General features: G+C 41.9%; 1 protein-coding gene across 1 annotated transcript in view; it reads right to left on the bottom strand.

Moving 5' to 3' along the window:
- Positions 1 to 14,325, bottom strand: part of cntn5 (contactin 5) — a 586,736-nt gene that overhangs the window by 32,598 nt on the left and 539,813 nt on the right. The window contains exons 15-16 of the mRNA XM_084320137.1: positions 11,285 to 11,405; positions 5,408 to 5,566 (exon numbers count right to left, since the gene is read on the bottom strand). Of these exons, the coding sequence (XP_084176263.1) occupies positions 5,408 to 5,566; positions 11,285 to 11,405 (280 nt within the window). The remainder of the gene's footprint in view (positions 1 to 5,407; positions 5,567 to 11,284; positions 11,406 to 14,325) is intronic.

The following is a 14,325-nucleotide window of genomic DNA, read 5'->3' as shown; positions in this document are numbered from 1 at the left end:
CCAAATAATCATTAGTTGCAGCCCTGTACTTAAATAAGCTTTCATACACTACCACGTCTGTATAACACAGCAGCCAGAAACTTACAATCATCTGACTGAGAAATAGTGAGTGCAACTTGAACAGTGAGCACATTTGAGTAAATCTGTTTTCTTAATTCAGGTTGTTTATATGTTGTACCCACTGTATTGCACATCGTTGCGGGCAAGACCACCCGCATTTCATTGTATACTCGTATGCCGTGACAAATAAAACTCTTGACTCTTGACTTGACTTGATTTACCTGAAACTGCGGTGTGTGTTAAAATTGCCATCTGCCTTTGTCACCTTGAAGTAGCAAGGGCAACCTTGGGACGATGAACCATGTAGCTGTTCTCAAGTACTTGCTCAGCTGTTGTTGCAATGCTTTGTCAATATTAGACCAGGTATGAAGAAACGTTGACTGAAAGACTGTGACACAGAAGCACCATGACATAACTCTGGGTTATACATTGGGTGAAATAGCTCACTCAGTCTTAACTTTCGATTAAGCTTGAGGCCACTCAGTTTCACTAGCTGCTCTTCAAACATGCAGTATTTACTCTGTTTGCAAGGAGTTGGAGCTAGAAGCTCTATTTCCTAAATGCGTAGGCTATAGGCTACATCATATCAAACATTATAATGAGTAACTTGTATAGGCTTTGTCTTTTTGCCATTCTTGTTGAATAAACACCACGAAAGAAACCATCTCAGCTTTTTCTGTTCCAGCCGCCTATTTTTAACAAACAGCTTTTGAACACAATATTATCTTCAGTCTGAAAAGTAACTTCAAACTCATAACCTTTGATACGATGTATGGTTTACAACCATTTCCTAAGTAGAATATGTGAAGACACATCTGAATATACTGTGATGTTTCTGTTTTGGAAAAGGAAAATCCTTTTGAAGTCTGAAACACAGTCTTGCACCATCGGATTGGAGCCTGGTGGGAAGATACTGTACAGCACAACGTAATTTCTCAATACCAAAGCAATCAGTGAAATTATGACCTGTAGTAAACATCATGCCAGGAAAATTGGGCCTTGGTTACAACAAGTAACCCATCCTTTTAACCTCTTAACAGTCGCCCCCAAAATTGGCCATTTTAGTTTTCGTTTTTGAGGACTGCATACTTTCTTTGCAAACCAAAATACTATACTTTATCCTTATACCACATGCATGAGCCTGGTCTCTCTTGAAAGAGGACATTCTGAAGTTTCTGATAAAATAAGGAAAACTCACCTTTAGTGGTAATGAAATAGAGTAACATAGGTCTGAACTTGAGTTGTAGAAAAACTTGTTTCTCAAGTTTTTCTGTAGTAGTTAGTAGTCCAGAAGTAGTATTTCCCCAGAAATTCGTATGGCTTAAAAAACTCACGAGATCCATAGCCTGAAGTCCTATGTAGTACATGTCCAAATTTCATAAAGATCCGTTCAGAAATGAGTGATTAGGAGTGATTTTGGTAAACTGTGTACAAAAGAAAAGCTCTGTTTTCTCATAGACTTCAATTCATTCTGCATTTTTTCTCTTCCTGTTTTCGCTCATAACTTTTCACCTAGATCCCTGATTCGTACATCCCCAGATGGGGTATCATTGGAAAGCCACACTCATTGGCTACAACCCTGTCCAATAATTTCCAAGATCGCCAAATGATTGACGGAACTAGAGCCCCAAGAGTCGGGAGTAGTATTTGCGCAATACTGTGTACTTTGCACAAACCTCAAATATCGGCATGTAACTCGATAACCGCTGAACGGATTTTGTCACCTGAAAGGGCTATCGACTTTAATTCGATATATATATTGTATTACAAAATATGCACACCTGAGCCACTAGTGGTCGCCAAAGTGCCGGTGGGCAAATCGTCCTCAAGAGGGCCCACATGTGGGCCCTTGCAAGGTAAGAGGAATGACCAATTCACCAATTGCCAATACATCACTGAAACTAAATTGTATCTTATAATGTTAAATGTTGTTGAACAGATGTGGAATGAAGCAAAAGGAGGCTTTATCTATTGGTATGAATCATTATTACACCCTATTATTACACTTTTTCTGTCAAGGTAAAGAATAGCCATTTCATTTTTGACAGCCAGGCAAAAACTCTAAGGTGTGTCACTTGAAGAAAACTAAAACATCCCATATGGTTGAACTACTACAGAAAATATATGAAACTGATACCGAATAGGTAATTGACCTAAACCCAGACCTCTATAAAAAAGCACCTGCAACTTCAGGCTGAATTCGATCTTGCATCCACAAACAATGCTAAGATACAGCTACTCAGATCTAGGCAAGGCTTCTTTGAGTGACCGGGTACCGCAACTCCTGACTCACCAGGCCAGAGCAGAGGCGGCTTCGAGAGTAATGCTGGCTATTAAATCCCCATCTGGAAGTGTTCTATCAGATCCCAGAGAGTATTAATGAAACATTTGTCAGGTTCTACTCTGATCTATATACTTCAGACACAGAAGACAATAGACACTAGACATGATCGGTCTTTCCCAAATTGACAGTGGCCTTGCCAAGGACCTAGGCAAGCCTATATCTGTTACAGAGATACAGGAGGCAATGAAGTCACTACAAATTGGCAAATTGCCCGGTCTGGACAGATACACCATGGGATTTTACAAAACATTCTTTACCCTCCATTCTCCAGCTTAGCAGAGTATGTATAATGAGGCAATCTCAGATCGTCGTCTTTCTGACACCCAGTCGAAGGCCACAATCACTCTTATTATCAAAAAAGACAAAGACCCCCTACCTTGTTATAATTACAGACCTAAATCTAAAGTTCTTGCCCTCCATCAGCAGGTGGTGCCTCTCATCACTTCACTAGATCAAACAGGCTCCATGCTAGGGAGACAATACCAGAAAGCTCCTTAACATTCTTAACATGCCTAGCTCAATACTCCAGAGATGGTGGTGTCGCTTGATGCAGAAAAAGCCTTTGACAGGATAGAATGGAGGTACCTCTTTGATGCTGTGGAGAGATTTGGCCTCGGGGAGGACTTTATCTCATGGGTTAAGCTATTGTACTCTGCCCCGGTGGCATCAGTTCAAACAATCAATATGCAGTCACCCTCTTTTCCTCTTCAATGAGGCACAAGACAGGGCTGTTCACTGTTGTGTTACTGTTCGTGACCGTAATAGAACCATTAGCCATCTGGTTATGCACAGAGAAAGACTTTGAGGGTATTACGCAACTAGACACTACACACCAATTATCATGTTATGCTGATGACCTTCTACTATACATTTCAAACCCTGCCATCTTAAAGCAGTTTAGTAAATATTCTGGATATAAACTGAACTACCAAAAGAGCAAACTGCTACTGATTAATTCACTGGCAGGGCAGCTTACACACTCCCTGGCTCCATTTAATGTGGGTGGGTGTCAATATTTAGGAATCTACATAACAATATCTATGAACGATATGTTTGGTAAGAACTTTACTCCATTGATGAAAAAGTAGAGATCTCGAGATGATTGTTCTGAAGTTCAAGAGGCTTGCCTTCCCTAACTTTATACAAGACTATGGAGCAACCAACATTCAATAACTCCCGTACTGGATGGGCAGCAATATGAATAGAATAGAATAGAATAGAATAGAATAGAATAGAATAGAATAGAATAGAATAGAATAGAATAGAAATCCTTTATTTATCCCGAGGGAAATTCGGCACTAAAGATCGCTCACAGTAAACATTAAACATTTAGGTAGTCAATAAGACTAAAATAAGAATAAGAATATAATAATATAAAAAAAAAATAAGAATAAAAATAAGAATAAAGAATAAAATACAGTCCGGGATATACATTCTGGTATGTATATACATGCTCAAATCTGTATGGACAACCTGGGTATATTTGGAAAAGGCAGGATCACAAATCTTGTGTACACACTACTATGCTCTTCCTAGTAGGCACGTCCTACTGTGAATGCTTTTAAAGGTATGCTACGATTAGCCCTTTATGAAACATGTAACTGTTTTACCTGATGCTATTGCTGATCTGATTATGCTCCTTGCCACTGCACAAATGGCCTTCTGTATTTATATTTGAATTGTATGTTTTTTGTTTAATGCCCTGTTTTATGTTGAAACTTGTTGTGTGCCGTGTTGGTCAGGACTCCCTGGAAGAAGAGATCTTGTATCTCAATGGGACATTCCTGGATAAATAAAGGATAAATAAAAATTAAATAAAATGCTCCCAGCTCCCCCTCCCTTCCCCATTTGTTAGTGGCTAACTCCAGTTGTGACTAACGCTCTCAAAATATGGATCCAATTTAGAAAACACTTTGGCCTGCACAAACTTGCCTTTGCGTCTTGCTCCAATACTCAACAATCACCTTTTTAAACCGTCAAGTACAGACTGGTTCAACAATGGCATAGTAACTATTAAGGATTTGTATGAAGGCAGGACTTTCTCATCTCTTACTGAGCTTTCAACAAAGTATCACTTGCCTAACTCTCACCCCCTATCCCTCAAAACCATCTAGTTCAGACTCAACATTCTAAACTTGGTTCAACACTGGCATTTCCAAAGGAAAGGCATCTCAATTATTTGCGACTCCATGGGCTCTACCAATCCAAGTCTCTTTACCCTAATCAGGCATTTGGGAACAGACCTGTCTAATGAACAGTGGGACCACATTCTACACCTGGTCCATTCCTCCTCCATTATGTGCCCATCACAGGCTAAGTTAATTCACTGCACACTTTTACACAGACTGGTCAAAAGATATCCTAATGCCTGCAATCGATGCAAACAACCCCCTGCTAATCTCATCCACGTGTTCTGGTCTTGTCCCAAGTTAATAACTTTCTGGTCGAACATATTTGAAACTATAAACTGGGGTTATTATGTGGTCATTGCCCACAAACCCTTTATCTGTCATCTTTAGAGTCCCACCTGATACTGGCCTCTCTGTTATTGTGCAGCGAGCCCTGGCCTTTACCACTTTACTGGCCAGACGTTTGATTCCAGGGTAATGGAAGCACACTTCTCCCCCTGCACACGATCGATGGATTAAGGACGTTTTACTGTATATAATATGAAACTTGAGAAACTTAGATTCTCTCTGGGGCTCGATAAAAACATTCCAAAAAAACTTTTTTTGGAATATATTGACCTGCTCAATATTTCACCAGACACAGAAGAGCATTGAACCCAACCCAACCCAACCCCCGCTCCCATTTTTGTTTGAGTCAGTGTTTTTCCATTATTCGCCAGTGACGGGTTTCGAAGTGAAATTGTAATAATGGATTTGAGTAACACAACACCAATTTTAGCACCTGAACTTCGGCAGTTCAGCATTTCTGTACTCTGCTCCGTATTTATGCTTTCGAATGGAGCCAGACCTCCGCCCTCCTAGATGTATTGATTACCTGTTCTGACGGTCTGCCAGCCTAATGAAAATGGGCTGCGGGCCTGTAAATTATAGGTGCTGATAGGGCTGTGGTTGTCCAAGCCGCGAGTCCAGGACAGAGTGGCTGTGGTGTCTGTGATTTCCTCCACTATCACTACTCCAGGAGGACCAGGGGGACCTGGTGGAGAGAAGGTCAGGAGAAACAGGCGAAATTACAGCTAAATAACAGCTAGACCACTGATGCACATCATAGCTTCCTAGAGAGAGGGGGAGGAAACAAAACAACACAATCTCCTGTTGTTGAGATTACTTCTGATAATTGCATATACCATGTCTTTATCACGCACCATTGCTTTCAGCTAAACCAAGGGATGCAATCATGCAAGCATGTATTTTCTTTTTATGTGAAACTGTGCATATCGTGAAAACTTCAATTCCCTGTTGTAATCTTGGCACAAATAAACAAGAACACAAAGACTTACTAAACTGAACCAGAATTTGGGATGACACAGATCTCTTGCCAAGGATTTCACGCTGATTAAGGGATATTGAATTATATTATTTTTGTTGCTATTCAGAGGCAGAATGTCAGCTCTGCTGATCATGCCAGTGTGGTGGACGTTCCTCTGTTTTAATGCAGCCAACATATGTCTACCTTCGCCTTCAGAAGTAAATGTAATCTGCAAGTGCAGCAAACGTCTGACAGCTCCAGGGGGAACAGCTGTAAATGGAAAGCTGGCAGCTGGTACGCTCAATGAAAACCAATGTACTGTGTCCCCAAGAAGGGCCCGTTAGAATGTTGCTTGGGAAAAAGGTACATTTGCATTTGAGAACATTAATATGCATTTTGTGTCACTATGGGAATGACTGTTTTAAGTATGTCCGAACACCATGAAATAAGCTTTCCTGTCTCAGGTCTTTAAAAAGCCTCGCCGACAAGCCATTAAAACAGGGCCACATATGTGAAACCATCACAGCACATAGACCAGCGCCAGTGCCGTATTGAAATCAGTAAGCACCATTGAGCTCAATTTGCTTCTGGTATGAGACCGTTTTGGTGGCTTTAGTGTAATACAATATTAAACCCTTGAAATACCATAATGTGAAATGAAAACCTTCCATTGTGTGTGCCGAGAACATCATTTCCTAAGAAGAGTAATGCAGAAGAATCTCTCCTTGGAGGCAATAATCTTCTTTTAGTCAGCGGTTCAAATGGGGCCTTTCTAAAATGTACTTCTTTATATCCTTCATTCCCTCAAAAGGATATGGTTGCCATGCCAATCACTGTTTACTTATGGTTGCCATGCAATCACTGTTTACTTAACAGTGATAATAATAATAATAATAATAATAATAATAATAATAATAATAATAATAATAATAATAATAATAATAATAATAATAATAATAATAATAATAATAATAATACATCTATTTTATATAGCGCTTTTCCAGATGCTCAAAGACGCTTTACATGGGTAGAAGAAACAAAACTATGGCAAAACAAAAAAAACAGAACAAAAATAATACATGACAAAATAAAATAAAACCGACAGAATTAGAGGTCAAAAGCAAGATTGAAAAGGTGGGTTTTGAGGGCTGATTTAAAAGATGTCAGGGTGTTTGCATCACAAATATGGCTGGGGAGGGCATTCCAGAGGGAGGGGGCAGCAGCAGCAAAGGCCCTGTCGCCCCAGGTCCGGAGCCTGGTCGTGGGAGGTGTTAGGAGGTTGGCATCAGCAGACCTAAGGGTGGGCGTGTGGTGGTGGAGGATGTCGGACAGGTAGGAAGGGGCAAGGTTGTTGAGGGCTTTAAATGTGATGAGAAGTATTTTAAATTGTATCCTGTATTTGATCGGAAGCCAATGGAGGTCGTGGAGGACAGGGGTGATGTGATCAGAGCGACGGGTGGAGGTGAGCATGCGGGCAGCAGAGTTTTGGACATATTGGAGTTTATTGAGGATAGTGTTTGGTGAGCCGTAGAGGATGCTGTTACAGTAATCTTATCTTGTACTTTAACTCAATGGCTGCCAACAACAGGTATACTCGTTATACCCCGCCAATCGAATAACGCCAACAACGAGTATACTCGTTATTGGATCGTTATTTATTTTATTCGCTATTTCCATTCATAATTCATCCTGGTATGCTGTGGTATTGTGTGCCAATATGTCTGAGATCGCAATGGTCCGATACCACCGCCTGGTGTTATGCGGTATGTTGTACTCCCTTTGTGTCTCTGTGTGTGGGTTGTGCGTCATTGAAAGTCATCCAGGCGGAGTTATCTTGTAACGTGGATCAAGATATACACCCGATTGCCTTCGGGACGCCAGAATCATTATGCTTTTGGGGGTTATGATGTGGGCCAAATGGACATATGATCTAGCAGATGGCAATCAAATAATTGGAATATTCTTTTTGGAGTCTCATCGGCCACAGGTAAGAGCAATTTAACGTCAATTCCGGCTTGGTTGTCCATTGTTTTCATAGCCAACGCCCTGATCAGCGTATGCTGTTGTACTAACGAAATATTCCTTTTTCACATCGTGAACGATAGATATTCAATGTCAAATGGGCCATAGTATTGCATATATAGCTATAATATTTAAATAGTTATAGCCCTGCAAACAAGGTGAGCGACTCCCACCGTTTACAGCGCTGGCGGTAGCTGCTACAGGATGAGGCTAATACGTGGCAGAGAAAGAGTTTTTTTTTTATCCACTTTTTCTCCCATTTTCTATATTTTCTCCCATCCCAATTTCGTATCATCCAATTCAACCCTCCCCTGTCACGAACGCTGTTTCTTGCCTCCCACAAGCCGGCTGCAATGTGGACTAAGTCATACATAGCACAAGTCCCCTCCGGTACTTGAGGTAACAGCAGTCGCATCTTTTCACCGGCGCAGCTCGATCTCTCAGTGGCGAGGAGTAACGCGTGGGAGGCTCACGCTGCCCCCGACACTTCCTGATTCTACTGCGCAGGCGCACCAACCGACCTGTAGGAGTCGCTGTCCACAACGCCCGATCCCCACCCATCATTTTCCCACCCCCTAATACGGCCAATGTGTATTAGTATGAACGACCAGCTAAACTGAATGCAATGTGGAGCGCTGGGCTCGAACAGGCAAGCCCAGCGTCTCCGTCATTCGTGGCGCCTTGCCCACTACGCCACGTAGCCGCCCATGGCAGAGAAAGAGTTAAGAGAAAATCCACCCTAAAGCAGAGGTCACTTTATATTATTCCTATAACCTGTCATATATGAAGGAAGTAATGTCATCTACTGTAGCAATGCTTTGTCATGAGGTCACAACCTCTTCCGCTGTGTTAGCGTGGTGTCTTCCTCAGCGCAGGTCAGTCCCTCTGGATGGAATGTGAAAATGGAGGGGAGCATGAAGCTGGTCTCACACTGAATTAACTTTTCTATCCAAGTAAGTAATTCATGTTATAAATTAGTTCACTGAATTCTCATGAGCCATTCACAGAATATGCTGGCATTCCCCACGGACCGTGAAAATCAGAGCTGCTGCTTCTCTGTGACTTTTGTGGTTAAGTCAACGTCTTGTTTATGGTTAGGTTATGGTTTGTTTGTTTGTTTGTTTGTTTGTTTGTTTGTTTGTTTATTTTTTATTTACACATATAAAAACAATTACATAATATAATACAATACAATCCACAAAGGGATGTGTAGGAGAATTACCTAAAAACCTCAGGGGCTTGCATGTGGCATTCACCAGGAAGCAAAATTACATTGATATTACATCAACATAAAATAAATCTGGGGAGTAGCTTCAGCTTAGCTCACTAGACTTTTCAAGTGGCTGCCCAACGCCGGTTAAGGCTAGGGTTAGGATACGAGGTGGGGTTCTGTTTAGATGCTATGAAAACTCGGCAGAATTTAATATAATATAATAATATAAAACTATAATAATATAGTTACAGTGGGAAAACACCCTCAACATTTATTTCATAGGGGAAATGATTGTTTTTTTATTATTGAGATAAAATATTACATCACTGTACCATAGTGTAATATTACATCGCTGTACCATAGTGTAATATTACATCGCTGTACCATAGTGTAATATTACTTTAAGGCCACAGACATCTGGAGCAGTGGTTCTCGGCTTTTTTGGTTCATAACCCCTAAAAACAGAGTGATGCCGGTCTGTGACCCCTAACGTAGTTAGCCCTCTAAAAGCGAGCGTATCACTGGCATTACAGTCTATACACAGGTCTTTCAGAGGCCGTAGCAGGTTAATTAATGTAGTGTTTAGAGGATTCAACATAGAAATACAGTCTACATAGGTCTTTCAGAGGCCGTAGCAGGTTTAAACACAGAAAGAATGATGACCTTTGATGAATGATTTGTCACTTGAAGTGATTTATTTAACTTGGGGGCGGGATTTAGACTTCAAATTTAATAATTTCAGAAGAAAAAAGCGTATACACCAAAGATCATACAGGTACATAGATAATGCATTTGCATATTGCTTTGCGACCCCTCGAACATCATCTCAACACCCCCCCTGACCGCCCAGTAGCCTACTGCCACTGATCTAGAGATGTCACATTAGCCTACTGCCTACTAGGGGTGGGACGATACATCGATCCAGATCGATACATCGATGTAATTATCAACGATCGAATCGGATCGATGCGATGTAATAAGATCGATTCATATCGATACTCTTATTTTGAAAATCCTGTGGCGAGTCTCATAACTGATTGTGTTAAATGGGCATATGATATCATCTCATATCGATCGCAGGCACCTGAATCTAATCGTATCGTATTGTATCGTGAGAGACTTTGTGATATCGGCAAATATCGTATCGTTGTCCAAAGAATCGATATCGTATCGTATCATGATGAAACTGGTGATTCCCACCCCTACTGCCTACTGGTAAACCCCCACAGTACGGCCTTTTCAGTACGGAGATTCAGTATTTGTAACTTTATTTTTTTTTATCTACTTTTTCTCCCATTTTCAATTTTTCTCCCATCCCAATTTCGTATCGTCCAATTCTACCCTCCCCTGTCTCGAACGGTGTTAGGCCATGCCTCCCACAAGCCGGCTGCAATGTGGACTAAGCCTTACATCACGTGTCCCCTCCGGTACTCAAGGAAGCAGCAGTCGCATATTTTCACCTGCACAGCGGGATCTCTCAGTGTCGGGGTCTGCGCTTGGAGGGCACGCCGCCCCCGTCGCTTCCTGATTCTGCTGTGCAGGCGCACCAACTGACCTGTAGGAGTCGCTGTCCACAACGTCCGATCCCCACCCATCAGCTTCCCACCCCCTAATACTGCCAATTGTATTAGTATGAACGACCAGCCAAGCTGATAGCAATGCGGAGAGCTGGGCTCGAACCCAGCGTCTCCTGCATTGGTGGTGAGCGCCTTGCCCACTGCACCACCTAGCCGCCGTATTTGTAACTTTTTAATGTATTTTTTTTAACATCTTCAGTAATCTTAAAATCACCGGATGTCTACCGTCTTCTGGGTTTTATTGAGTCTGGATTCATACTTTACTCCCAGAAATTACAATTAAAGCGGTGATGTCACTGAGGTACTCTACAACCAAAAACAATCATGTAAGCAACCTGATTTAAACCCCCATACAGACAATGCACCTTTCAACTGTTTATGTTTGTCCATTCATCGCAAATGATGTAACGCCCAACCAAGTCAGATGCTGCGTATTGCTACTGTTGACACTACATGCAATGGGGTTTGTATTTCCATGACACAGGGCAGGGCAAAGATGTAACCTCTCGACTGAGGAGCTGAGTGTGGGTGGTAGGGTTAGTAGCGCCTGTCGGATTGTGTAGGTAATGAGGGATTTCAAGACACGGCAAGTGTCTGAGACGGTAGCGTGCGGGTGACAGATAACAACCTCACCTCTAACAAGAAGCTCAGCCTCCGCAAGCACAATGTCAGCGCTGGTCTGGGCCCGGCAGCCATACTTCCCAGCATGCTTCAGCAGAATGCTCCTAATCATGAGGTCCACTGTTGACGACTGCTGCATAGCAAGTGAGGAAGGTGAAGAATGAAAAGGTTAACCTACCCAGCCAAAATGTGTTTGACATGAAAAAGAAAAGATCATGCTTTTTTTTTTTATCCACTTTTTCTCCCCATTTTCTATTTTTCTCCCATCCTAATTTCGTATTATCCAATTCTTCCCTCCGCTGTCTTGAACGTTGCTAGACTATGCCTTCCACTGGTCGGTTGTAGTGAGGACAGAAGCCTTGCATCACGTGTCCCCTCCGGTACACGAGGAGGCAGCCTGTCGCATCTTTTCACCGCAGCAGCTCGAACTCTCAGTGGCGAGGAGTAACACGTGGGAGGCTCACGCTGCCCCCGCTACTTCCTGCTTCCACCGCACCGGCGTCACCAAACCGACCTGGAGGAGTCGCTGTCCACAACGTCCAATCCCCACCCACCGCCTTTCCCACCCTCTAACACTTGCCAATTGTGTTAGTATGAACGACCGGCCAGCCGGTAGCAACGCCGAGAGCTGGGCTCGAACCCAGCGTCTCCTGCGTTAGTAGCGAGCAACTTGCCCACTGCGCCAATCAGCCGCCCAAGATCATGCTTTTTATATATTGTAGAAGGTCCTTCAGCAAGAGAAAATAATCTGGTTAAATGGTTAAAATCAGGTGCTGTTCTGCTATTTCCTCCCTTCACTCAGTGCTGTAAGAAATGCCCACGGTGAGACTGGGAAGAACCGACTACGGGCAGCTGTTTAGCACTGAACCTGATTAATATTACAAGCCACGCATCAACCAGGAATCTGCTCTGCCCGTGTCGAGTACTGTCACTGAAAATACCTCCCCTCCCTCCAGAGCATGGGTGGTACTGGGGGGCACGTCAAGACGGCTTGTGATTTCAAGAGCTGCTGTTGATGGGGAGACGGTATGAGCAGAAGTCATTGTGCTTATCTGTAAACGTTCTCCGTAACATCATCTTATGACTCAGGACATTCTTTTTCTTTGAGCGAGGGAATGCAAACGAGAATGCTTTGCTGAAATATCGAATTTCGCTATTTATAATCGACCCTTAAAAGATCATTTACAGCTATTTCTATGGTTTTTGGTATAGATTTGTGTATAAAGTTTGTGTATAAAGTCTAACTCTTTTTGAAAACAGGAAACAAATGACCCCCGAACCAAATCTGTGATGTCATTCTGAGATAAATAGTCAATTGTTGATGTTCATGTTTTGGTGTTCTCACTTTCTCAGACCGTACAGAGTCTATTTCTACTTCAGTTAGCGAGTAACTACATTTCCCAGAATCCCTTTCGGTAAACCCAACCCTCCCAAATGTGACTCCTGTCACTTGTTAGGTAACTAACGTAAATTGAACCGCAGCGGTCTATCGATCACGGCTATGCTGGAAATTGGTACGTCTGCTTTTTCAATTATCAATTTCTCCCAGTCTGATTGTTGGAGGCTGGCATTTACTGTAGAAGTTAGACGGACAAAAAAAAAAGGGTTCTACCATGACACTTTTCTGTAGCTGTAGTTGCAATGATGTCAGGTGTAGAGTTTTCCGGCTAGTTCCCTGTGACAAAATACAAGACCAAACTGCTAAATAGACCCAGCAATGTTAAAGGGGAATGTCCTTTTCCTGTCTTTAGCATTGTCTTTACAGAATGAGGGGTTGTCCCAACACTGAGACAATGTTAATAGTATTATTGTGCCTAAATGATAATATGTTCACAGTTCAGCTGTGAGAAGAACCCTCACCCTTCAAACAAGCTATTCAGAATTGCAGCCACAATCGCTGTAGTTAACACCTTGTATACACGCGTATGTGCGCATGAAGATATCTTGATAAAATGTGTGTATACAAGATAAGGCATCAATGGTAAGATCGCTATACTATTGCTGTATCTTGAGTCATACTTGATTTGCAACGTTTAGTCTGAAAGTTAGATCTGGGTTTTTGTTCGATGTTACCACTGATACATGGTGCACGAGCGGCTCACTTGTTATAGGCACAGAAACAGCCCATTGAGAACAAGACAGAAGCAAAGGGGCTAGAATGCATCATCTTGAGTGGGTCTTTTTCAGCAAAAACACGTTTAGGTGACCTCAAAGACCTGTATTAACCTGTTGAAAAGGACTAAAATATGTCCCCTTTAAGATGATTTCCAGTGTTTGTAGGGTGGGCTTTTCCTTTACGTGACACATTCTGGAGCTACTCCAATGAATAGGACACATTTTGTGGACACTGCGCCAGTACAGCCAATGATTTCCCAAAGACACAACAAGTACATGATCTAATAAAGAGCCGTTAGTACTTGTGTGAAATTAAGCTAATATGGGTTTAAATCCTTAAACTAACATTATGAGATTCACAAAGTGGAAAAAGTATTGCTTGATGACAAAAATCTGGGTCTGGATTTAAATGGGAAAGAGTTGTCCGTGTTTGCAAATATGAGTTTAAGAAAAGGTTCCATGAATAAGGCATTTGTTTTAGGTAAGACTGTATTATAATAGTGCTTCTGAAAGGGTATATTATATCTACCTTTTGTATATCATCAACCTTTATTTATTCTCGAAATTACAATTGAGGTCACCCTCATTTGCAATGTAGTCGAGACTTTACAGACACTTCAATGCACACATTTCTACAATATAATATATATACACACAAAAAGGTAGATATAGTAATATAACATGTGATGTGAGGTGTGACCTTTTATTTGATATATACATATACATTTGATATACATATATATAACTTAAAAGATCACACCTCACATCACATCTTATATTTAACACTGCAGTGAAAACTCAGTGCTTAAAAATACGTTGATGGCGGCCGGGTAGCGCAGCGGACTAAGCGTCTGTCTACCACCACAGAGCCAGTGGGATAGAATCCGGCTGTGGTGCCTCCGGCTTGGCCGACCGACCGTCCAACACAATTGGCAGTG

The sequence above is a fragment of the Notolepis coatsorum genome, assembly GCF_963971535.1.
Source record: "Notolepis coatsorum genome assembly, chromosome: 1".
NCBI classification, from domain to species: Eukaryota; Metazoa; Chordata; class Actinopteri; order Aulopiformes; family Paralepididae; genus Notolepis; species Notolepis coatsorum.
This window is presented reverse-complemented; position numbering and strand designations above follow the sequence as displayed.